The sequence below is a fragment of the Hyalella azteca genome, unplaced genomic scaffold, assembly GCF_000764305.2.
Source record: "Hyalella azteca isolate HAZT.00-mixed unplaced genomic scaffold, Hazt_2.0.2 contig14143, whole genome shotgun sequence".
Lineage (NCBI taxonomy): Eukaryota > Metazoa > Arthropoda > Malacostraca > Amphipoda > Hyalellidae > Hyalella > Hyalella azteca.
In genome coordinates this window covers 41,547-66,885 of record NW_025944037.1, presented here as the reverse complement: position 1 = coordinate 66,885, position 25,339 = coordinate 41,547, and the positions used below count along the sequence as shown (strand labels likewise).

Sequence of the window (25,339 nt, the reverse complement as noted above, 5' to 3'; positions counted from 1 at the left end):
TGCACAACAGCACTGCACTCATCACAACATATCACTATACAACACATTATAACACACCCTAACATGACATTACATTATAACATAACATATTATAACAAACAATATCATAGCACAACATATTATAACACAACATAATGTAACAACATTACATAACTCAATGCATTGTAACACAACATAACATAAATAACATAGCATGACACATTGTAATGACATGACACAATACATTATAACATAACTAATCATTGTAATATACATCGTAACATAAAATATATACATCGTAACATATACACTATACATCATAACATAAAATAGAACAACGAAACAAATTATACTGCAACATATTCTAAAAAAAACCATTATAAGACATCATAACTCAACCCAGCACATTATAGCACATCATAATATAGCATCAAAAATTATAACACAATCAAACATGATACAACACATTGTAACACTGTTACCGTGTGTCTCTAGCGGGTGAGACAAACTCGTTGTCTGCTTATGAATTTAGAGGTAACTATCTAAGTGAAAGGATAATGAAACACTTTCTCTATAAAATTAATTAAGGGATCTTGTACAAAATTAATCAACACAAGTGACTGAAGTAGCAAAACAAAAACAAACTATGGATAAAGAATAAAAGTGGTGTGTGGATCATGAGTGGTTATGCTAAAAGTGAACTAGAAACTAAGGCTTTAGAGCATGGGCAGGCGGAGGTGGTTCGTGTGCCAGTTAACTGAAAAGCATAACTAAAATTAATTGATGAAAATTAAATTGGCAACACTCATGATAAGACTTTGGAACATGAGAACTATTTTAAGGTAATTTAACCACTCATGGCCATCATGCCAATTAAAACAATAAACATGCTTGAAGCATTAATTAGTGGAACAGAAAACGGAATCATAGTTAATGAAGGTACAGTGAACAAATCAAGATTTCAATGTTACAACTTTGAACTTAATGACTGTAGATAATTAACTGAACAAATAATATAACTTTACTAAATATGTTAATGAATCATATCGGCACTTTAGAAAAGCATCACAAACATGGGATCGTATGGTACGTCGGGACAAGCCAGATCACCCAGATGCAGACGTACGTCAAGACAAGCCAGATGCGGACGTACGGTACGTCGGGACAAGCCAGATCACCCAGATGCGGATGTATGCTAAGACAAGCCAGATGCGGACGTACGGTATGTCGGGACAAGCCAGATCACCCAGATGCAGACGAACGTCAAGACAAGCCAGATGCGGACGTACACTGGGCATGTGCGCCAATAACGTTATTTTAGCTCTTTGCACGCCGTGTTGTACGCCAGTAGAAGGGCTTGGAGCCTCGTTTACGCCAGATTAATCCGCGGAAAACGGCACCATCCTGGGTATGGTAAGGCTGTAGCAGTGTAGGAGTAAGGAGGGTAGCACAGGCATGGAATATATCTACTTGGCTAAATTTGTTGAGTCGTGGTTTTATAGATTTGCCAGCCTTTATTCCATTTCTTCAAGCTGTGATTTAATTTTATTTGAGCCAACAGCCATGAATTCAGGAATTCTATACCTCTGCAATCAAAAGCCCTTTATGAGCCAGCAGCAGCAGCAAACCTTTTACCAAGACTCCCAGGCCCTAGCTAATCTCTAATTTTACCCTAAAAACAGTCAACAGTCAACACTAACATTTGTCTTCACTTAAGTGGTGACTGATCACGTGATATTTGATAATTCTGACCTCTCTGACATTACCCAACTATGCAATCTTTAAGGAAATGTTTTAGATTGACTTGTTGTAATTATGTTGTGCAGTATATTTTGGCTGGATTGTCAAAGTATTGCAGATTGTGGAAGTTGAATTTTATGAAACGACATGTTTGCAGAGAGCGAAACGCAATTTTTTTCAATCAAACAAAAATACATGACATTAGAGCCGCAAGATTTCATACCTACTGAAATTATATGATATTAGAGCTGCGATATTTCAGAAAAAATAGGACTTTCCCAGCCCTGGTGTAGCAGGAAGCAAGTTGGTGGTGAGAAGCAATACCTCTAAAAAATTCCTGTAAAAAGTGTGAAAAGTGAGATTTTGGAAAAGTACATCTGCTAAAGTCTGTAGCAAAAAAAATAATGTTTGCCATATTAAAAAATTTTACTTGCACAAAAGTTGCACCCATGTGTTGGCTTAAAAACTTGATTGATGGGATTAATGTATCTCATTAAAAAATGGTGGCCTTTTCTGCAAGACAGGGTATTAAGGGACACTTCCCCTGGGGTAACAATTGACACCCCTAAAAAGGCATTTACAGTAGAACCTTGATTAGCAAATGCTTCAGTTAACAAAAAAAAATCAATTGACAATCAAAAATTTTGATTCCATTTACCTTGCTCAGCAAAAAAATTTCACCTAAAAAATTAAGGCATCATCAGTCATCCCAAAATTATGCATAGAATGTCATGGATAGAATTGTGCACCAGACAACATAGAATGAAAAGTAATTACCTAAACTATGATTTATTTCTCCAAAAAATATGATGGTTGTCATTAAAATATTCCTTTCTGTTTCAGGTATGTTTTTTACGATTTTTTTTGTAATAGTGAATTCACCTGACCCAATTAAAATGGTGTAAACTAACATGCTGTCCTGCAAGGTTAGAGATACAGATAAAGTGCTATAGAGCTGCTGATATGAAGCATGCAGTGGACAAGGTTGTTGTAAATTATCAATGGCATGTTCATGGTTATGGTAATATCCAACATCCTTTGGTGTGGATCCTCTGCTCCCCTCTCCTCCTTTGGAGCCACTGCCTTTGCAGGGGCACTGCCGAGCAGCAGTTCTGGACAACTAACAACAACAACAGTAATATGACATCAATAATAAGGTAATGTATGGATATGTTAATATCATATCAATGAAGGAAAAACAAGTAAAAATCACAGAAAATGTTATTTATTCTACATCTACATCATCTACAAAGGCAGTAAAGGACTTCAGAGGACTGTTAGTAATGAAGGAGTACACTCTGCATGCTTCAAATAATTTAAAATTGAGTTTTATTTCAAATGTTCTGGATTACCCCATTCCCAGGGGTAATTCAGGACACTTATTTTGCATCTGGCACCTTGCAAATAGCATATGGAATTTATTGAAGATGTCATATGATAGCCCTCACAAAGAACTTTAAAAGGAGCCCAAACTTGTTTTTGAAATGTTTCATGGCAAGAAGTTATTACTAAAAAATGCTCAAAACCATCCCTTATTACCCAGTTTGATGGTATGTAATACTCTATGCTACTTTTATTTCTATGCCGTGTGATCACCTATTTCTATGCCATGTGATCACCTATTTCTATGCCGTGTGATCCCCTTTTTCTATGCCGTGTGATCCCCTTTTTCTATGCCGTGTGATCACCTATTTCTATGCCGTGTGATCACCTATTTCTATGCCGTGTGATCACCTATTTCTATGCCGTGTGATCACTTATGCTTGAAAAGGACAAAAAATTAGTTGAGACTGTTAAAAAATGTGCAACAAGGATAATTCCAAGCTTAAAGGGCAAGTTTTATGCAGACAGAGTGAAGATTATGAAGCTTCCAAGCCTCTTTTATTAATGTTGTTGTTGTGACCTTATTGAAGTATACAGGTATGCTCATGGTTTATATAAGGTCCCAGAAGTATTACTAGAATTTGAATATAAAAGAATCAAGTAAATGCTCAATTCAAATGTAATGTTTCATGGGACAGTGATGGTGGTGTGTAGCAACTTGTATCATTGTTAGGTATATTGTGTTAGGCACTTGGGCAGTAAACATTATGATGCAATAGGCATGAAACAAGGTCTCGGAAGGATTACTAGAATTTGAAACAAGAACCTACACCAGGTGCCACTGTTATAAGCTAAAAAAACTGTTGTGCCATTCATCCATGCAACAACATTTCTTCTTGCTTTGAGTCACCAAAATGTGGAACAGCCTCTCCCTGATGATATTGTTGACACTCTTGAGTATGAATGTGTTCAAGAATAAACTGTACTATGCAAAAGTATATGCTCAGTCTCAAAATGCCCAGCATCCTATGGAACTAGACTAGTAAATGTCCAGTGATGATGTAAATCAACCTCAGTTGAAAAGTTCTTGTAAAAAAAAAACAGAACAAGTCACAAAAAGTACAAGAATCAGCTGCAGGCCTAAACAGGTCAATTTCTCCAATGCCAAAGATGCTATGTGATGCTATGCTATGTAAGTTTTTGTGATGGGATAAAATCAATTGTTGCTTTATTAGCTTAGCACATATGGAAGGTTGCTAAGAACACAATGCTGTATGAGCCCTATATGCAGTACCATACCTTATTTAGTTCTGTGGTTAGATGTAAATTTTCCTCCCAAGGCCTAGTTGATGCTGAGGCCTAGTGGATGCAAACATGTGTATGCTGAGGCTCTATGCAAGTATGACAATTTAGCTCCCAGGCTTAGAAGAAATTTTTAGGCTCTTCCTGTTTGAGTTCCATGAGTATGTAAATCCATTTTCACAGGTAACTATAGCTCCAGTGCTTGCCTACTGCTCACAGGAGAAGAGGGGAGGTTGCTGGGGATGGCAATTTAGGGATGATGCCCTTCTGTTGCATGGCATTCTTCTTGTTATAGTGACCCTTAAAGTATGTTCAGAACAAGCTGCATTCCATTCCTGTTCCAGTGCAAACATCTTCATTCCCATCCATATAGCTCTGTAAGATTGGAATTTTTCTACTCATGAATGAATTCTAGCAGCTGCTAAGTGAAATTTTTTTATACATGTGTATCTTGTGGCCCGATTGTGCACTTTTGGACCAAGATATTTCACACATGACCAATGGTTCAAGATTGGCTCTTGCCTTAGGGGCATAGCAGTAGTGGTTGAATGCATGTTACTCCACTACCAAATTGTATCATCACAGAAAAAAATTTCATGACCTATTTTCCTTGCATTTAAAAAACAAATTTTTTTTACAGAAACCCTCAACAGTCCACACCAAATGTCAAAAAATGAATTTGATTTCATCTACAAGACTTTTAACTGTTATGCACAAAACAAGGGGTTGGAAATCCATTTGTTCAATATTGACTGGTATAATGCAATTGTTGGGCCAAAATTTTTCTTGAATTATCCTGCTAACACTTTGGCTTGTTTGGTGATCAGTCAGCCTTCTATGTTTGAGAAAGCTTTCATTCCTTTCATCAAAAATCATTGGCCTTCGGAAGATAAATTTTCTCTTGAATTAGAAGACAAGGAAAATGAACCAATCAAATCAAATTCCTTTCCTGATCCTCTTGATACATGTATGAAATTAGTTTTCAATGATATGGCTAAGCTTCTGCCAGATCATGAGATGGATATTATTCATGATTTTGACATGACATACATGAGACGTCCGAAAATCCTCATGCAGACTGCAGGGCATGTAGCTGGCGCTGTCTACATGTATAGGAAGGAAGATTTATACACTACGGCTCAGAGAACTGATCCTGCTGGTGAGAAACTTGGGTTATGCATGTCTGCATAAGAGTAAAGATTTGCATGATTCTTCTGACTTTCAAAAAGATCATAACCATCATAACAATATGGTTACACCCATGAATTTTTTAAATACTTGATCTTTGCTTGTTCAGGCTTGATGCTTAGGGATGTATTCATGCTTAAAAAATGTTGAAGAGATGCTGGTTTCCAAGTTTGACCTGAAATATCTGCTGATTTGATGCTCCAACTCTCAGGATTTCTTTTTTACTATTAATGAAACTTTTCAGTACCAGGCATTCATCTCTTATCTTTTATTTAAAACAAAGTGTGATAACAAATTTAGCCTTTATGGTTGATTCTTTTATCTCTGGAGTATCAATTTTGTTTCAGCAAATTCACCTGAACAAGTTGAAGATTCCTGGATGGAAGGCAAGAAAATTTTTCCAGTGTGTTTACATCCACAATATGGTGGTTGGTTTGCCCTTCGTGGTGTTATAATCTTCAAAGGAATCTCTTGTGTCTCTCTTGAGAAGCCTGTGCCTAGGTAAGTACAATAGCTGTTGTAGCCTTTCATCTCTTAATTAAAATGTTATAGCATCTGTTCTTTTTCAATAGTGTTAAAATTTTATTTAAATTTTTCAGTTAAAATAGGGTTTATTTTATTTCATCACATATTCTTATTGTAGCTTAATGTTTACTGTATGTACTTCAATGACCTTGTATAAACCATGAGTATACTTGTGTACTACTTCAATAAGATCACCACCCCTTCATCAATAATACATTTACTGTATGTGCACCTAGGTATACCTATGTTTCATCAATTGCCAGGTGAATTGAGCTTGTTAGATCAAAATTTATTGCCCATAAGTGATCATTATTAAATCTTTTTAGATCTTTATTTTTTTAATCATTGATGCATTTTGAATTAAAATGCTTCATTCTTATAACACCCTCAATTAACTTAGAGAATTTAAGAAAATCCAACTATGGGTTGGTAAAAAAATAAATCTTTCATCCTCTCACCTGTGCTTATGCAGGTTGCTTTAGAAGTCTCTCCTTCACTGAACCTTTCTTATAAATTCTTTTTTTCTTATTCCTGTTTTAGAGAAATTCTACAATCAAAAGAGCAGATAAAGGAGCTTCTGGAGCTCTACAATCATCACTGGAAGAACAATGCCTTCCGTGATGTTATTACTGCTACAGAAAAATATTCAACACTCCAGCAAAAATATTTTTCTACACCTCCTGCAGACAGAGTACAATTTCTCAAGTGTATCATTAATGAATGTTGATGTATTTGTAAAGCCCCGTGTGAGTACAAACCTGCTGGAAGGATGTGCAGAAAAAATTCTCATCTATATAGGGGTACTTATGCTTCTAGGATATGCAACCTAACTTCAATGCTTATGATGGATGAATCATCAATTCCTAACATTCTAGTTGTAAATGTAATCAATATTTAATATTTTTTTTGGAAAAATACTATACAAAACTTCTCGACTCTTGGTTATGAATTATTTTTATGATTGAACAAAAAATTGAACAAAAAAAAAGAGAAAACATTTATGTTGGCTATTGCTGTTTTTGTTGTAATGGGCAAAGTCAACAACCTATAAATTTGTGATAATAGAATTTTCTTTGATTAATAGCATGTATAAGAGCAACCTGGACTGGTCATTTGTCTGGACTATAGTGAGCAGGAGACTTTTTTAACTTAGAAATTACTCCAATGGCATTTTGTTAATCGTCAGATTCTTCAGTGAATCTGCCCACTATTATTACTGTCAAATACTGGTAGTCGCTGATGTACTCCTGCCCTAACAGTCATGAGTTAGCGTGCTAGTAATGCAAACATTAGTTTATTTTGCAATATTAGCTTGGAATGATAACCAATATCAATAGTTTGACACAAAAGGTAACAATTGCCACTGTAATCATTAAAAAATTTCCAATAATTGAGCAGTAAAATCACTTTATTTGAAGTAATATTGGCTCATATGAAGAATGCTTGACAGTTCAAGCCTCAGTCATGGGCACAAATTAGAAAGTGAGAGTATAGTGAAGCTGTTGCAAGTAGATGAAAATAAATCATTAATTTAGTGTTTTAAACTAGTTAGGTGGTGTTCATAGTTAGATGTGTTTGCAGTTATTGTAAAATGTATAGTATATAGTTGTTGCATAACTCAATGTGTGTTGGGAGTTTCATAATGCTAATTGATTTAATTGTAATTATGTCTTGAACTTTTATTTGTTTGCAACTTCATGGTAGCTTCAATGACTTGGAAGTACAAAAAAAATTTAAGATTTAGTAATATGTTGAAATAGGATTTAGTGATGCTGATAGTGTATATATAATCCATTTGTGTCCTGATAACTTGGGACAAAGGTGTTTGTTGATTGAAAAATGATAGCATTTTTGTTGGACATGCATATGTATTTGCAATATTGTTATGCATTTCTTTGTGAATTATATTGTTCTGTTGAATTCCTGGAATAATTTCTGTCATTCCTTATAAATAACTTTTAAAACAACATTTGAATACAAGTTTCTTAAAGATGTGAAACAATTGGACAAAAAATTCAATACCTTTAATCATCTTACCTAAGGTTTCCTCTACATTGGTGAACTAAAAATTTAATCTCTTCTTACAAGAAAATTTCATGTATTGTTGCTGAAATACTCATTCCATTCACTGTAGGTATACCATCAGTTGAGATCATGATGCACTGCCTTTTTTTAGTGATGATAAGAAAGAAGCAATTGTCAGGGCATTGCTGAAGAAAATTTTCCATAAGATCTTTCCACACCAAATCAGATTTTTCAAATTTATTTAACATTTTTTCTTGCACATTAGGTAACTGCAGTCACCATTTTACTGACCATTTTTTAATAGGGGTTCCTAGCTGCTGCAGTAATTACTTGGACTGAATTTAGCCACTGCAATGCTTCACAAAGTCTTTTTCAGCTTGATGGTACAAGTGTGGCAAAGGAGCTGCCAGATTGGCTAAGGGTCTTAATGAATTTCTCATGAATAGTGAATGGCAGTCAAAACAAGATCAAAAGTTTTTGCCAGCAGATTTCTTAAAGAAGCAACTGATCCTTATTCTGTAATTACAACTAATGACATTCACCTTTAGACACCCACAGGTTAAATTCCATGGCATTCATAGACCTTCAGCATCAGGAATGCTGTGTGTGAAAAAAAGGAAATGAAGGTTGTGTGAAATATCACATCTGTCAGTTACTGTGCGACCATCCCCTTCAATTGTTATGTCTTTGCATTACAAGTAATTTTATCCATTCACTTGGAAGAAAAAGGTAAATACAAGCAAAAATTAGAAATTTCATTGCTAAGCAAAGCACTTGATTTTGTGAATTTTGTTTTTGTTTCAATGAATAACTCTCAATAACTCTTGCTCTCAATAAACCAAAAAAATCTGAGTCATTCTGTATCAAATTTCCTCAATGAGATGGTTTGCTATATGAAATTCTAATAAAATTTCAAAGGTCACCCTTTTATGGTGCTATAAGTATATAATTATTGGCCTCTACATCAGCTTCTAGCAATTCACCCCTATAAACTTAGTCTCTGATTTAACTGCACTAATTAGGCCTACAAGACATTTTTTTATCATAATAGCTTTCTGTTCTATTTTATAAAAAGAAAAGCATTTTGGGTATATATACTATAATTTTAAGTATTCTGGACAACACTATTATCATACAAAATACATGTATATATGGCTCTCTTGTAGGTCACTATATAAATTGTCACTCCAGGGGTATGTTGCCACACAGTGCAACATATAAGGGCACTGCACTCCCTGACTCCCTAGCTGTGATGTCCAATACTTTTGTGCACATAAATTCGGATTAAAGGCATGCAGAAGACTGTGCCCTCTGAATTTGTATTTTTAGTTACTCCCCAGGATGATCATCTGAGGAGACTTTTTCTCGAATTTAACTCAAATTTCTGTATTTGCTTGTACATTCATTCACCAAAGTTCATTCAATGATGTAGACATTTATTTTAGTTTTTGTTATATGTATATAGTAAGTATACAGTATCTGATTACCACATGGTCTAACTTGAGTTTGAATGATTATTTTGTTGTGTTTTGGTCTTCAAGGTTTAATTTACTCTCAAAAAGAGAGTTCCTATTATTTAAGCTGTGCAAGAAGTCATTGTTGATTCATTGCAGTAATTTTGAATTCCTTCAACCATTTTTTTTTGCACTAGATCGTTTTGGCTGCCTAGAATACTGTCATGATCTCATTGTTTTAAAAGTTTTAAACTAAACAGGCAAAACAAACTCATTCTGTTTTTTTATTGAGTGGTAAGCATAAGGATTAAAGTTAATGAAACAATTATTCTATGATGTTATCAAATTTCATCTTATTTAACAATTAAATCTAAAACTGGATAGTTATGGAAATGAATTCCGTATGGAAATTAGTATCTTTAGAGTGTAAGTAGGCTGATTATGCATTAACATTACAAACTTGTAACAGGGGCTGGTGGTATAAAAACTAGTGAACTGGAACAGCCCAATTGAAGTTCATATAGGTATTGATGTTGAAACATGTGGACTTCAGGTCATATGATGATGTTAGGTGATGAATAAACATTTGTTTGTTACCATGCTGCCTATGATGATTCAAAACGTAATTTGAAACATTCAGTAATGAAAGTTTCAACCAGAAATATTTCAAGGAGTATCAAGTGAACTTGATCAAATTAAAAAGTCAAAGTAAATCATTGAACCTTTCAAAATAAAGCAAAATAGGTATGTAATAAAACTGAAAAGCTTCAATGTGTTATTGAAGAAACAGAAAATTTGAAAATGCACTGCATTGAACCATGAATAAATGAATTTAATTTGATTATGGCTAAATGGACTGTGCCTCAAACTGCCAGGATTATGTCACCCTGTAGTATCACACTGAAATCTCTCTAACTAATGTTCATGTTAAATTAAGTGCAGTTGAAAATCTTTAAAAATCCCTGCCTTCACTAACTATGCACACTCAGGTCAAAGAAAGGAATGGAAAACAAATAAATATTGATTATATCCTGCCTTATTACTCAACAATCTAATTTTGTCAATTTCACTGAATTTTTTATTCAAAGTTTGGATACATACATCAACATGAAAATAATTACTTCAATAGTCCTTTGCGTTCTAGATTTTTTGAATGTTTTCTAATGACTTCCTACTACTCTCTGGTTTATTACATATTGTGTTAAATTAGATTTCTGTTTACAATTTCGATAACTTTTAATTTTTTTACAGAATAGTGATGAGTAGCAATTCTATTACTTTTGCCAATGGAGTGTTGATGCCTTTGATTGGATGTAAGTAAACTACCTCTAAACACTTGCTGAACAATTAGGATTGAATAATTTAACTCACAGGTTGTATTTTTATGAATTGCTTTAGTTTAACCTCAATTATTTCAGATGCATACAAGCCTTGAATATCATAAGAAACAGAAATCATGTCCAACCCTTAAGAACCTTGCATATACTCATACCTATTGATGTATCTTAGTGATCTATGAACTGAAGCAGTTTGAACAGGAAGTAATTTTTTATTCGGATGTTTTTGGCCTTATGTTGCTTGTCTTAAATCCAAGAATTAATTATTGGTACATATTGTTTAATCACAAGTTTGTACTATATTTGTTAATGTGTGCAGTGGGCACATATCAAATACACTCAAAAGAAGCCATATACAAGGTGCTGGAGGCAGGTCTGGCCAGCGGCTACCGTCTTATTGGTGAGATCAATGTCCTTGTCATGCATAATAATGAACCTATTCAATTAAAATTCAAATCATATTGCATGAGGAAATTATTTATGTAACAAAATATTGACATTTCTGTCCCAGAAATTAGAATTGTGAATTGAGAAATTTATTTGAAATGAATATGTCTGAAATTTAAATTACCTATATGATTAAAAACTACAACAACAATCTTGATATGCAAAATTTGAACCTCAAATAAAGTTGTTTGAATTTCCTATGTATTACTAGTTGCAGCTTATCTATTCTAGGAACACTCATTAAAATAATAGGCCTCTGTAAACTAATTGATATTCTAGTACTAGTACTATTCAATTCATTGAAGTTAATGATAGAAAAAAATGAAGCACCATAGAACAAATATGATGGTCAAAAAGGTAAAAAATAAGTAAAAATTGAATCTGAATTGTGTGTCATTTCTAGATACAGCATCAGGTTACCGCAACGAAGAACACATCGGCGCGGCCCTCCGTGACCTCCTGCCTAAATTTGGACTTAAAAGAGAAGATCTTTTCATCACTAGTAAAATTGGTATGCCATCATATTCAAAATGATAATCATTTAGCTGCATCATAAAATACGCCTCTCAAAATATTTCTATTGCCTGAAAAATCAGTGAGCACTGACGGCCTACAACTCTTTGATCCAATTAAGTTAAGATCTATTCGAGGTTACAAAAAAGTTTCTAAATTACTTATTTTTTCTCAGGACCATCATCTGCTGGCAATCACGCCTCAGTTGTGTCGTGCTGCCAAGCGTCGCTTCAGCACCTCGGAACAACCTACCTTGACCTCCTCCTCATACATTGGCCAGGTCACGGCATTTGTGGAAATTTAATGTTAACAATATCTAACAACACCATCAATTACAATGCAGTTCTGCATTGTAATTTCTGCATTCTGGAGCTGTGGTGGTGCAGTGGTGAGAGACTCAGTCTCTCGCACCCAGCTCCCGGGTTCGAGTCCCACTGAGGACAAGTTCTACCGGGAAGCTCAGCTCATGGTCAACTCAGCCATTCATCCGACTCTGGTTGATAAATGAGTACCTGGCTTGTCCAGGGTGTTGTGTAATGCAATCAAATGGTTCTGGCGGGTCAGCGAGCCAGTGATGGTCGTAGAACTACCAGTGGTACCGAGTGCCCGGAAAAACTGACCTATCACCCCCCCTCCCTAGTCGCCACTGCCAGGATGGGCAATTACAACAACAACAACAGTTCTGCAAAGTCGTGCATCAGTTGTGCATAGTTTATTTTTAGATACTGTGACCTCAAGTGCAACACAAATTTCAAATGATTAATTAAACTTGTCTAAAATTAGTGATTAATCAATTTTGATGTTAGGATCCACATATCTGTGACTAATTAAGGCACGGTATTTGAAAAAGATCTTCCTATAATGTTAATCTGCAAGCCAATCCTTAGCTATATTTAATGCTTCACTGCCAGTTGCACCAAATGAATGCTAAGTTATGAATACATATTAGTACGTACGGACAATCAGGATTCTTATTAGATTTTTTGTCACAGGTCTCCACAAAATAGCTGGCGAGGACCCTCGCAACAAGGCTGGTCGGCTGGTGACGTGGTCTGCTCTACAGGACCTCTACAGGAGCGGCGTCACAAGAGCCATCGGCGTCTCAAATTACGAGACCCGACACTGCCGTGAGATCCTCGACTCCGGCATCGTGCCTCACGTCAACCAGGTGCGTGCTGCTTCAGTTCATCGTCACTGCCGTGAGATCCTCGACTCCGGCGTCGTGCCTCACGTCAACCAGGTGCGTGCTGCTTCAGTTCATCGTCATAGGGTATAATCTGCTCATTAATTCACGATTCCAAGGAGTAACGACGTTTGTTAGTTGTCTTTACTTGCCTATAGCGTCTTCAACGGATTGCAGGTGAATATGCTTAAGTTTGTTTCGATATTGAATGAATTTGGCAACTTTCTTACTGGCCACAAAAAACTTGGAGAAAAGTTTGATGAGAGATGGTTTATTGCAAGCTAATGATTTTTCCTACTAACCAGTTCAACAATAGTACCGGTATTCGAGTTTAACTGATGACATCTTTTTGAAGCCCCTTTGAGAGAAAAGTTTTTTATTCTCTTGCTTAGTTATTATCGAGTTAATGGATCATTAATTTCTGCAACTCTTTACCCCTAACGACACTTCTTAACAGCACTAAATCTTATGCTTCATAATTGGAATAAAATTTCAAATCTTCCGACACTATCAAAATTCCTACTCACCTAATAACCTACTTTATAAGTTTCATTCTTCATCTTAACGCCTGTAATCATGCCATTCAGCAGGATAAATTAGTTGTATCTATACATAAAATCGTAGACCTTATAATTGATTTTGTCTCATGATGATTACTCCTTTTGCAAGTTCGCTCCTATGATGACTCCTACTTCTTGCATTTTCTTTCTACTTGCTTCCGGTTTTTCTTTACATTATTTTGTTTCTGGTGACTTTTCCAGTCTCCATAGTTTCCAGATTTTATTCGTTATTCTGCGAGATCTAAAAAGAGGCAATGCCAGCAACAGCATCATTTTTAGTGCCATTTTCTCATTTATGGATAAAATGCACTATTGTGCTCGCCATGTCCGTCCGTCTATCCGTCCGTCCGTGACTTCACGTTTTCGTCGACGAGCAAATGCGCTCTCTGTCACTCACTGCAGCGAGTATTGAGTTATATGTTTTTCTCTGAGCTAAGGATGTCCAATCGATGCATTTCATCTCAGACGAGATTCTCACGCTTGCCCTTCCTTTCAGGTGGAGCTACACCCGCACTACCCGCAGGAGTCGCTGCTGGAGTTCTGCAGGGAGCACGGCATCGCCGTCCAGGCCTACTGCTCCCTGGGCAGCCGCGACCACAAGGACAAACTGCTACAGGATCCTGCCGTCCTCAGCGTGACTGAGTCCTGCGCGGCGTCTCCTGCTCAGGTCCTACTGGTCTGGGCACTGCAGCAAAACATAGGCTAGTGTCCCGCCGTGCCATGAAAAACTGACTTATCAGAAGGACTCTGGACTCGAGGGATCCCTGCTTCTTCCTAGCCCTTTACGCCCTGAATTTCTGGGACAAAAATCGTAAAATTCACTTTTTCGGTTTTAAGTCTCACTTCGAAGCTGACATTCTGACCTATCCAATGGTACCAAAATCGTCTCTGTACGTTGATTTATGCCTTGACGACAGTTCGTGAAAGTGTTAGGGGTGGGGGAGTTCTTTCACATTTAATATAGGCGAAAATTACTGGTTGGGCACATAAATATGCAACCTGAAGACGCTGATCTTTAGTTACCCGGCTGCTGTCGTGTGGGATTTTGCTCATGCAGTCGTTCCCACTATCCTTGACTGAATTTCGGCTCCAGTAATGTCTAGTCTTGCATCCATGTCACCTTGAATGCCTATTTCGAGGCGCTCGGGACTTTGTTGCGCTCTACTGAACATTCACACTTATTGTCACTGCAAACCTATTTCTTCCTATTCAGGAATGAATTGTTATGGTCGTAAATATAACTACAGAGAAATCACTGCAACTATTAGTTTTTTTGCAAAAAAAAATCACTGCATGGTTTTATGCTCATTTCTTATAGTTTCAATACCTATTTACAGGTGTACTGCCGAAGTCCACCAACACTGACCACATCGCAGCCAACATCGCTGCCCGAGACCTCGTGCTCAGCAAGGAACAGTTCAGCCTCATCAACTCCATACAGACGCGCTACAAATACGCCTGGGACCCCAAGAATATTTACTAAATCTTTAGATCTCGACTTCAAAATTTTTTCACGTTCTCTTTGGATCATTCATTTCAGGTTAGTTTTGAGTTATCGCAATTATCCGCATATTTATAAAAATAATATTGCATTCTGGACTCCAAAATGTATTTGAACGCCACTACCAATGACAACTTCAAATCACCGCAGCAACTAACTGTGCAGTACTACCTATAACACAGCACACTCTAACCTGCTGTATATTTTAGCAATTCAATGTTGTATAAAGTTACTGCTGTATTTACGCTTATATTCTGGCCACGACATCTGCTATTCATGATTTATTTGTGTATTACATTCATTTGATAATATGACAGTTTCAAGTCTATAATTTTTGCATTATTTAAATTATAATTGATAAAAGTTCACTGGGAAATTTGTGAATTCCTCCCCATTAGACCCCATGTCGCTGTACAGCCTGCAACTGTACCCTGATCTGCAGCCCCGTATGGTAGACCCGCTCTGGTTCGACGTCGACCGTCCCGTCGACATGAACGCTGAGCTCAAGGTCGGCTTGTGATTATAAAGATACTTTCATTAAATTGGTAAACTTGCATTAATTTGTTATATTTTAGTCTAATACTTTCATTGATTTAATACTTGGATTAATTTGGTACATACTTGCATTCATATGGTATATTTTTCTTAATTCATCGCTACCATCGTCAGTAAGATATGCTCATGTTAAGCAGGAAAAGTGAATTAAATTTTTTAATCACCGAGTTTGTGTTGTTTATTCGTTTAACGGCTGTAGTTACTGTTTATTTGGCTTCTTCACTCACTCATAGAAGACGTTGCATCTTTAGTTAGTACAAAATACTTAATCACCGCCCTGCAGCTACACTTTCATTCGATTTTTATTAATTTGTTTCGACTCTTAATTTGTCTATTTAATTTACCCCGACCTTCCTTTCACTCTTAATTATTCTGTCTCTATTTTCCGTGTCTCTAGTCAACTTGAATCCACTTCAACTGCTTATTTTAATTAATTTGCTTCTGCTTTACGACAAATCTCATTAATTTACCTTTTCTTTTCTAGAGTTTTCGTTAATTTTACTCTGCATTTTATGCACATTAACAACTAATTTTGATTTTGTTTCCAATGTTTCTGTTAAATTACAATACTAATTTTGATCTCGTTTCCAATGTTTCTGTAAATTACAATACTAAATTTTACCTCTTTTGCAATGTTTCTGTTAAATTACAATACTAAATTTGATCTCGTTTGCAATATTTCTGTTAAAATTGCGATACTAATTTTGATCTCGTTTGCAATTTTTCTGTTGAATTGCAATTAAGTTGTATTAAATTGCGTAGACTTTTGCAGTAATTAAGAGTGGATGTCGTGCAGGAGCTGGAGCAGCAAGAGAAGGGCCGCCTGCTGGCTATACAACAACACGGCAAAGACATCCTCCCCATCGGCAAGGCTACTCACGATAACAGTGATGACGATGATGACGATGCCAATGATGATGACTACGATGACGATGATAATGTCGATGATGAAGAAGAGGATGATGACTCAGAAATGAATGATGATTATTCAGAGGCTATTGAATGAGCTTCGCGTTATTGATGGTGTGTAAGGTTTTACCCAATGAAAGAAACTCTTTTGTTCTGCTAAGATTATTTTGTTTTTGTAGCAAAGTGAAGCTCCCATCTGCATTTCCGTTGGAGTTATCGTGCCTTTTTCTTCTCTTTATCGTAGTCGTAGTCTGATTCATGGAACGGTATCTTAAGATTGAAATCATCAGAGCATTAATTGAATTTTCCATTGAGCTGTCCCCAAAGAGTAAACGTTTTATCAAAATTTTTGCTCTATTTTGTTACAAATGTGAATGGAACTAAATTCTTGAATATTAAATGATTATAACTTGTATTCGAGGCTATGGCTTTGTTAATAAATCTCTGATAAAACGTTGAGTTTAACAAATCAAGCGATGGTGCAGTACTCCGCGGACTTTGCCCGCCGCGTGGCCGCTCTTTGTTGTGCCAAGTTCGACGATCTGCCGAAGTCCGGCAAGCCACAGCCGAGGGAGTGGACCGTCTTGGCGGGGGTTGTGCAGTGCATTGAAACTTCAATGAGCAGTCGACGGGTAGGAAGTAAACACGCAGGAAATTATGCATTCAGTGAGCTTGACATCCATGATGCATGTCATGCTCGAAAAGATCAAGATACTGCAACAATAAGCTTTCAATGTGCTAACCTTTCACTGGAGCCCAGCTTGCAAGAAAGGAATGAGAAACGTTCGTTCGATGTGCTTGAAATGAGTGATGAGGAAAGTGATGCGAACCTTGTACAAATTTATGACAAATGCGAAGTTTCAAGTAGAACTTCCTGTGATAAAAGAGACGGTGTCACCTTTTTTCCGTCAACAAACGATGCACCTCACACTTGGTCAAGGAAGCCAGCCCAACACGAGAGTTACACATCTGGTAATGGTTGCCAATATTCTGGTGACGCCGAAGCATGCATGGGTGAGAACTCTCGTGGTGATGTTGGGTGCGGCAACCATGACTTGCATTTGTCCGTGGTCGCCCTGGGCACGGGCACGAAATGCTTGGGAGACTCCAAGTGGTGTGAGCTGGGCACTCGTATACACGACAGTCACGCAGAGGTGGTCGCCAAACGCTCCTTCCAGAGGTACCTCATGGACCAAGCTCAAGTTCAACTTAGTGGCCAACCGTCGATTTTTGAAACGATTATTTCTGCCCACGGCCCGAAACTGAAGCTTAGGAAAGCAATCACTTTCCATTTGTACGTGTCGTTCACACCATGTGGAGATGGCTCCATATTTCCTCAGCAATGGTCAACATATCCAGGGAGTTCGAATGGTTCAATGACTCATCACATGAATCCGCCTGAATCAGACAAAAACGGTTGTTATGAACCCTCTTTGAAAAGAATCAGGATCGACGATTGTTTAGGCCCCGTAGCCGAATGTGATATCCGAATGCAAGAAAACAATCCAACTCATTTAAATTACCATGATATTCAGTCTCATTTTGAATGCGATAATTCAATGGATACTTCTACACAAACGGACATAAGCTTGGATACAAACCGCACCGGGGCCAAATGCGCTCCAGGCGAAGCCTTGGACCCGAAAGCCCCAGGTTCCCTGTACCACAGGCACGGCGTTCTACGTACCAAGCCTGGACGTGGACCTTTTTCTTCCTCGCACTGTTGTAGTGATAAACTTTTTCGCTGGAGTGTCCTTGGGGCTCAGGGCTGCCTATTGATGGGGATACTGCAGTGTCCTGTCTACTTTGAATCCATCACATTCGGCGCATGTCCCTTCAATTACGACGCAATCAACCGTGCTTTGCACACAAGGTTTTTACCGCAGATAGAGACACTCAGTTTGCCCGATGGTTTTAGGTATCATCAATACGTTATTCTGAAAACTGATTACGCTTTTAAACATTCCTGTGAGGAATCTGAGAAACGTGTCGGGATTGGAAAATCAGTTCCCGTCGCATCGTCTGTTTGTTGGTATGCCGGATCTGGAAATGAAACGACATCTAACGTCATCGTTGAAGGCAGAAAACAAGGAGTAACCAAGCTTAATCTTCTAACGAAGAAGGGTCAAGTATTAGTGTGCCGCGCTCAGATGCTTGAAAAAATACTTCAGTTGCACCAACTCAGGTACAAAAACTTGGCAGATTCCAACGAAATTATTTCTCGTGGTATGGTCGAGTTGAGAAGTTTGGAGTACCGCCAGCTGAAGGAGCGGTCCGATTCTTACTGCGAGTCTTGGCGGCTTTTGAAATCTACAGTACTTCGCAACTGGACGTCGAAGAGAGATAATCTCCAGAGATTTCGCGTCAACTGAAATAGTTAATATTTGTAATTGCGTCAGGTTGCGCCAGCAAACCGTGCGAGTGATTTATAGCTCTTGGTGAAGCCAAGTCCAAGAGAAGCTAAGCTACTGTCAGGTATCAAATATTGACCAAAAATTTCAACCGAAGAGTTGATGTATAATAATAAGGCTTTTGTGCTCATTTTTCCCACTATCTGACTGTGTGAATGTTTATAACTATTAATGCCTGTATTATGTTATTTTAGGAACAAGAATATCAAAGTGATTGCATCTTATTATGATATATACGTACACATGATTCACTTGATTATAATAATAATAATAATAATAATAATAATAGCGGTTTCAGCGTTTATTAGGCCGTAGGCCTGTCGACGATTCTTAACATCGTAGAACATTCACAGCATTTTGCGGTCTCGAACTCGCAACTCACTGCTTCAAATTTGCTTTACTTAACCGCCCGGCCCCTTCGCCGATTCTGACCAGAAACTAGCGCACAGAGCTGGGATCGAACCCGCGACTCTCTGCGCCAATCCTGGTACTCTGAACTTGAACCACTGGGCCACCCCGCCCCTCCACTGGGCCACCACAGGGCCTGCTAATTTACGATATCGATAAATCCTTGTGTTGATGGGTGACAAACAAAAGATTTATTTGGAAATGCCGCCTATCAGCCACCTGTTGTCAAATATAAACGAATGTGTGGTTTTAATGATTATTTTTTTATTATTCAAGAAATTTGCCGAAATTTGCAGTAATTTTTTCACTATCCTACTCCAGTATACGTGCGGCATCCAATCACGTTACTATTGATTAATCAGGAAAAAAGTAAAAAAAGTTGGTATGTATCATCTCGCTTTGTAGTTCTCTGTAACATTCTAGAAGAAGTTGGTTTTTGACCAAAGAATTTGATTTTCATAAAGAAATTGAAATGGTCAGTTTGACTGAGAAATTTCAACAGATGGATAACACGAGTTCAATAATTTCAAGGTAAATCTCCGCGCAGGTCCTTGATCATCATTCAAGTGACTGAAACAGCGTTAAGTCATTTAATTATTTAGTTTCATGTAAGCTACCTTATTTTACCATCGCCTTTGAAATTTCATCATCTGTGTCTGTTTACTTATGCCGCGTAATGCAGAATGTCAGTCGCTCTGAACAGTGAATTCGGCATCTGTAGCTCTCTTGCTATTCAATTTATTTCGTCATTGCTTAAATTTTCAATCAAAATTGAATTCGATTCGATTTCTTCAAAGGTAAATGATCATTTTAATTTCTTTTTAAAACGAATTTTGCAGGCTTGTGACGAGTCATTCATAATTACCGCCCTTTAGACATCGGCTCATAACGAAGGTTGATCAAGCTTGTACATGTTGTGATAGGCCCGAGTTACGTAGCAGCACTGGTGATTACCAAACTCGTAACTTTGTCAGCCAGACAATGACGCCTTTATACTTCAACCTACCAATCACATAAGAAAAATCTGCCGCCGCGTGTTCTAAGGACGCCCCGTGTAATGGAGCAAGTTTTTATATTAGTACGGCCCGCGTCGATCTAAACATCCCGTGGATCCAGCCCAAGCAACCAATGCCAGATTTTTTGCATCTCAGTCGATTGAAGAATATATTAGAAAAACGAAACTATGCAATTTGGACGAAATTACATATTTCAAATAGTTCTTAACTTAGTGTTGACTGATTGTAAATTCACTGTACAGTGTTTTGAATTTACTGAACTACTGTTCGAGTTGTGTTTAAGTACTGAATATGTCAATTCAGGCTTGAAGTTCAACAGAAAATTGTGTATTAATCATATCATTTTGGTTAGTAGTTACTTGTTAGTAAAGAGTCCTGCTATGCGCCAAACTTGTGGTTGCAGTCATTCCTGAAGGTCTAACCTGGGGCACTGGGCGTGACAGCCTCGAGAATCTTCAGGCCATGGGTGAAATGTAGCACTTCTTGCTTTCATAGTAAGCGAATAATCCTGAACCCATACCTAGTGCATGAGTAACTCCCTTTTTCAGTTACACTCTGTTGAGCGTGAGAACAGTATTTATGATTGGTTGGTTAATAGTCACAAGCTTTATTTGCACTTAGTTTACAAAACTCATCTGTTGTTATTTGTGCGTCACTTTTGTCCCATTGTTCACCATGAAGCAGTTGTTTGTTGCTGTTTCCAAACCTAGAGTTTGGAAACGTCGTATGGTCACCGAAATTCGAAAAGGACAGAAATTTAGTAGAGAGTGTTCAAAGACGCGCAACAAGAATAGTTCCGGGCTTGAAAGGCAAGTCCTATGAGGAAAGATTAAAGATTATGAAGCTTCCAAGCCTCAGTTATCGACGTCTGCGTGGGGACCTCATTTCACCTTTTTTGAATAATGGTGTCACTTGAGCTTCTTTCCAGTCAGCCGGCAAAATTCCTTCGTTCAAAGTTTTTCGAAAAAGTGACGTCAGAGGGCCGGCTAGGACAGTTGCTAACTCTTTGAGTAATCTGGGGTGGTATTTTTTTTATTTGATGTAGCTTATTCAGTAAATTAATGTATTGTAATTGATGGGTTGTTTACAATTTTCTTGAGTTGTTTAAGCCCTTACAACATGTCACATTGTGTCGATTGTGATTCCTGAAAATATCCCATGAGCCACCTATGAGACATTCCTCTGGCTGGTTGTGTCACTCGTGTGATCTGATCAGTTTCTCACTCATGTAATGAAAAATTTGTATACCAAATTCTGAGCACTCTGCACGATATCGATAGTGAATAGTGCACATCAGCACATGTAGGTACATAGGCTAAACTGATAAACATTATATTATTGTAGCCCAGTTTCAGTTTGTAGGCAACCTTATTTCAACATTACCATATGTGTTTAGGTTCAAGTTATTTTGCTGCAGGGATAATGAGAGATTGAAATTGAGAGACTAAGGTCTAAGAATTTTTTCCATGTTAAATGTAGTAGAGGCTAGAGCCTAGGAAAATTAAGTAGATGCTTTTCTTTTGTAGTTGAGAACTTGAGACTTGATACTAAGGAACAAAATATGAGAATCTGCCACTGGATCTTTGGTTGGTTAGTGGTTACTTGGTAAGTTGGTGTTGTTCGTTTTCCCAGAAAATGAACAAGCAACAAGATTGTGTTATTTGTCATACTGAAAGCTTTTCTGCTTTTTGAAAACTTATGTGTAAAGGGCCCAATTTGGAATATGGGGCAGAATTTATGTAGAATTGTAGGTAAACAGTGTAAACCTCTCATGTTCAGCTACTCTGACCTCTTTTAATTTTGATTTAAATTGCAATGTAGAGTTTTACTGTTTACCCATTGTGATTGTGCTTTCCCATGGCCGATCTTCCCACGGACCAGCCTTGCTGTCTCATCACGAGACTTGTGAGTCGTGACCACTGACCTTCCTTGCTGTCTCATCATGACACTTGGAGACCACCGACCTGCCTTGCTGTCTCATCATGACACTTGGAGACCACTGACCTGCCCCGCTGTTTCGTCACAACACTCAAGACCACAGACCTCCCTTGCTGTCTCGTCACAACACTCAAGACCACAGACCTGCCCTGCTGTCTCGTCACAACACTCAAGACCACAGACCTGCCTTGCTGTCTCGTCACAACATTCAAGACCACAGACCTGCCCCGCTGTCTCGTCACAACATTCAAGACCACAGACCTGCCCCGCTGTCTTGTCACAACACTCAAGACCACCGACCTGCCCCGCTGTCTTGTCACAACACTCAAGACCACCGACCTGCCTTGTTGTATTGTCAGAGTTTTGTTAAAAATTTCCCAATTTCTTGGATTGTAACACTCATTGTGGGCTAGGGTGAGAAGATGAATACAAATGAAGGCTATGTTGCATAAGAATTGCACAAGTAATGTGATTGAAAATTGCATAAATAAAGAAATTGAGCCAAAAAACAAAAATTAAATTTATAGATTTATTCATGATCTGATCTTAATGATAAGACAATCTTTGATAGAGATAAGACTCAACTTATATTTCATATTATTTCACAATACTTTATTAACAGTGCTTCATTTCAAGATTATAGTTTTTTATTAGCATTGGTAAATATGTGAATTTGGCAACTTCCAGCACTGATGTTCAACCTGGAGCAATAAATGCATATCTGTTTGAACAACAATAATTTAAAATTAGATTGGTAGTTTTCAGTTGGTTTGGACATAGTCAGCCAGAGGTTACTAGACTAGCATACACCACCATGCAGCACGCTCAGTGAAGCACTATTTATTAAGGCACTACATATGTTAAAATTTGTCTGAAAATAGAGTTGCGATTAACATGGAAAAATGGCAATTTGTTGCATACTGCAGGTAGACAGTGGAATGAGGCGAGGGTACGCAGTTTCCTTGTTCTCCCTAAAAGTTTTGGAACCATTGCTGTTGGCATGTACTATGAAGCTGTGAAATTGACTTGATATGGCTGATTATAGTTGATAGATTTTGCCTAACATCATTGAAATGCTCGCTTCTCAGTGACACGAGCTCGTTGTTCTCAGTGGCTTGTTGTTCTCAGTGGCTCGCGCTCATTGTTCTCATTGTCACGCGCTCGTTGTTCTCAGTGACGCGCGCTCGTTGTTCTCATTGTCACGCGCTCGTTGTTCTCAGTGACTCGTTGTTCTCAGTGACACGCGCTTGAATAAAGTAGGTAATATTGACAGTAGGTAATATTGAACATGTATTATGCATAGATGCTAAGAATGCGGGCCGTTATTGCGAGACCGTGGGAAAGGTTGTTTACATTGAAAGGTTGGCGCTCAGCGTTGCGAGGGACATTCCATTCGAAGGATGACTCGTTGTTCTCAGTGACACGCGCTCGTTGTTCTCAGTGACTCGTTGTTCTCACTGACTCGTTGTCATTGACACGCGCTCGTTGTTCTCAGTGACTCGTTGTTCTCAGTGGCACGCGCTCGTTGTTCTCAGTGGAACTAATAACAAGCCTTCACCGGCCAAACGCGCTCGGCCGGCGCTCTGCATGATCAAATTGCAATATTTATTTAACTTATGATACAAATGATTGCACTTTATGAAACTCTGTGATATTTATTATCAATAATATTTATGAAACGTGTGCCGGTGTTCTTAATTGAACCGCCTAGCGACCGAGAAAGACTTCTCGTTTTGTTCAGTTCGCGGGGCACTAGCACAAGTCTAAAGTTTGTTAACGTATTTAATATGTAAGGCTTTACCTTCAATTTTTCGTAATAAGCCTCGTTCCTTGTGAAAGTTATTTCTATAATATTGAACCCTTGTTTCAGTTTTACTTCATTAAAAAATTAAATTCGCTATGCGCTTCTTTTCTAGAACCAAATGTTTGGCAGTAATACAATATTTATATTACTATACTATATTTACTAAACTATATTTATATTAAATAACACTATATTGGCAGTAATACTATATCTCTGGTCGCATTGCGACCAGAGATCTGATGGCAATTTGTTCGCAGTCCTTAGCCTCTCGGAATGGCAGTGGCTGCAGTCCTTAGCCTCTCGTAATGGCAGTGGCTGCAGTCCTTAGCCTCTCNAAAGGCCGGATCCCTTGTGAATCAAGTCACGAAAAGTTCAAGAATCGGCAACAGGCCATGGGCCTATTTCTTCAGCGCCGACACTTCTATTCTATTCTAATGCTTCTGTCTGTTCGTGAGTGCGGTCCGCACGTGCGCTTCCGTAAAGCTGTAACAGCTTTGTGTCAGCTGATGCGCTCGGAAGTGCCAAGTGGAAGTGGGGGTGTATGAAAATTTTCCATTTGCAAATTTAAGTTTCCTTTATACGCTACTAATGTGATCAATAATGAAATCATTGTAAGTAAATTAGTGTCATGCGTTTACCAATGACCGAGTGTAATGAATCAAATAGCTTTCAAAATAATTCTGTATTTGTTAGTTACTAGTTAGTTATCTTCGGCATTGAAGAATAGGACCGGAAGTCTGGAATAATACACTGGATAGGTCTGTCGCCGATTCTTGTACTTTTCTTGACTAGTTTGCAGATTCAATAATGTTTAATCGTAATTGTTTGAGTCAATGTCTTTACTTCTAAAATTTTGAATTGTCAACGTTACGACGTAATACGACATTTAGAATAGAATAGAAGTGTCGGACTGTCGGCGCTGAAGAAATAGGCCCATGCCATGGGCCATGGCGGCATGCATAGTGGCAAACCAGAGCTTTTTTAGAATCAGTTCATTTTTAATTTCCTCATTTACTAAAGATTTAAACCAATTTCTTAAGTATGATAATTCTGGTATCCATGATACCGTAAAATGGGGTAACTTAGACCACTTTTTTTTTATAAATGATGCCATTTTTTTACTAGCTAAAATAAACTTGAATTGAAACATGCAAAATACAGGTCTATACTCTAGCTTCACTCACCATAAATTGCTGGCTCCTGCCTCTCATAGTCTTTATG

At 37.7% G+C, this 25,339-nt stretch overlaps 4 protein-coding genes across 4 annotated transcripts; all 4 read left to right on the top strand.

Annotated features, from left to right (window-relative positions):
* Nucleotides 1–4,846: 4,846 nt before the first annotated feature.
* Nucleotides 4,847–7,977, top strand: LOC108667502 (cyanocobalamin reductase / alkylcobalamin dealkylase). The gene is made up of 3 exons (XM_018154534.2): nucleotides 4,847–5,503; nucleotides 5,880–6,033; nucleotides 6,598–7,977. Exons 1-3 carry the CDS (start codon nucleotides 5,008–5,010, stop codon nucleotides 6,782–6,784), a joined length of 837 nt encoding a protein of 278 aa, XP_018010023.1. The 5' UTR covers nucleotides 4,847–5,007; the 3' UTR covers nucleotides 6,785–7,977.
* A 2,787-nt stretch (nucleotides 7,978–10,764) lies between these two features.
* Nucleotides 10,765–15,116, top strand: LOC108667508 (uncharacterized oxidoreductase YtbE-like). Its single transcript, XM_018154539.2, has 7 exons — nucleotides 10,765–10,849; nucleotides 11,193–11,273; nucleotides 11,724–11,831; nucleotides 12,009–12,113; nucleotides 12,826–13,001; nucleotides 14,073–14,277; nucleotides 14,914–15,116. The coding sequence occupies exons 1-7, from the start codon at nucleotides 10,795–10,797 to the stop codon at nucleotides 15,057–15,059; spliced, it is 876 nt and encodes a 291-aa protein (XP_018010028.1). The 5' UTR covers nucleotides 10,765–10,794; the 3' UTR covers nucleotides 15,060–15,116.
* On the top strand, nucleotides 15,049–16,638 carry LOC125177548 (anaphase-promoting complex subunit 15-like). The gene is made up of 3 exons (XM_018154538.2): nucleotides 15,049–15,116; nucleotides 15,476–15,585; nucleotides 16,429–16,638. The coding sequence occupies exons 2-3, from the start codon at nucleotides 15,481–15,483 to the stop codon at nucleotides 16,636–16,638; spliced, it is 315 nt and encodes a 104-aa protein (XP_018010027.2). The 5' UTR covers nucleotides 15,049–15,116; nucleotides 15,476–15,480.
* A 379-nt stretch (nucleotides 16,639–17,017) lies between these two features.
* On the top strand, nucleotides 17,018–19,256 carry LOC108667506 (tRNA-specific adenosine deaminase 1-like). The gene has a single exon (XM_018154537.2). The coding sequence runs from the start codon at nucleotides 17,018–17,020 to the stop codon at nucleotides 18,911–18,913; it is 1,896 nt and encodes a 631-aa protein (XP_018010026.1). The 3' UTR covers nucleotides 18,914–19,256.
* Nucleotides 19,257–25,339: the final 6,083 nt, after the last annotated feature.

Bases quoted from the DNA above. Each gene is read 5' to 3' on its own strand.
- LOC108667502 (XM_018154534.2), top strand. From the start codon at position 5,008: ATGTCAAAAAATGAATTTGATTTCATCTACAAGACTTTTAACTGTTAT. The intron at 5,504-5,879 runs GTGAGAAACTTG...ATTTTGTTTCAG, and splicing joins TCAGAGAACTGATCCTGCTG to CAAATTCACCTGAACAAGTT. The intron at 6,034-6,597 runs GTAAGTACAATA...TTCCTGTTTTAG, and splicing joins CTTGAGAAGCCTGTGCCTAG to AGAAATTCTACAATCAAAAG.
- LOC108667508 (XM_018154539.2), top strand. From the start codon at position 10,795: ATGAGTAGCAATTCTATTACTTTTGCCAATGGAGTGTTGATGCCTTTG. The intron at 11,832-12,008 runs GTATGCCATCAT...ATTTTTTCTCAG, and splicing joins TTTCATCACTAGTAAAATTG to GACCATCATCTGCTGGCAAT. The intron at 13,002-14,072 runs GTGCGTGCTGCT...CCTTCCTTTCAG, and splicing joins TCGTGCCTCACGTCAACCAG to GTGGAGCTACACCCGCACTA.
- LOC125177548 (XM_018154538.2), top strand. From the start codon at position 15,481: ATGTCGCTGTACAGCCTGCAACTGTACCCTGATCTGCAGCCCCGTATG. The intron at 15,586-16,428 runs GTCGGCTTGTGA...GATGTCGTGCAG, and splicing joins ACATGAACGCTGAGCTCAAG to GAGCTGGAGCAGCAAGAGAA.
- LOC108667506 (XM_018154537.2), top strand. From the start codon at position 17,018: ATGGTGCAGTACTCCGCGGACTTTGCCCGCCGCGTGGCCGCTCTTTGT.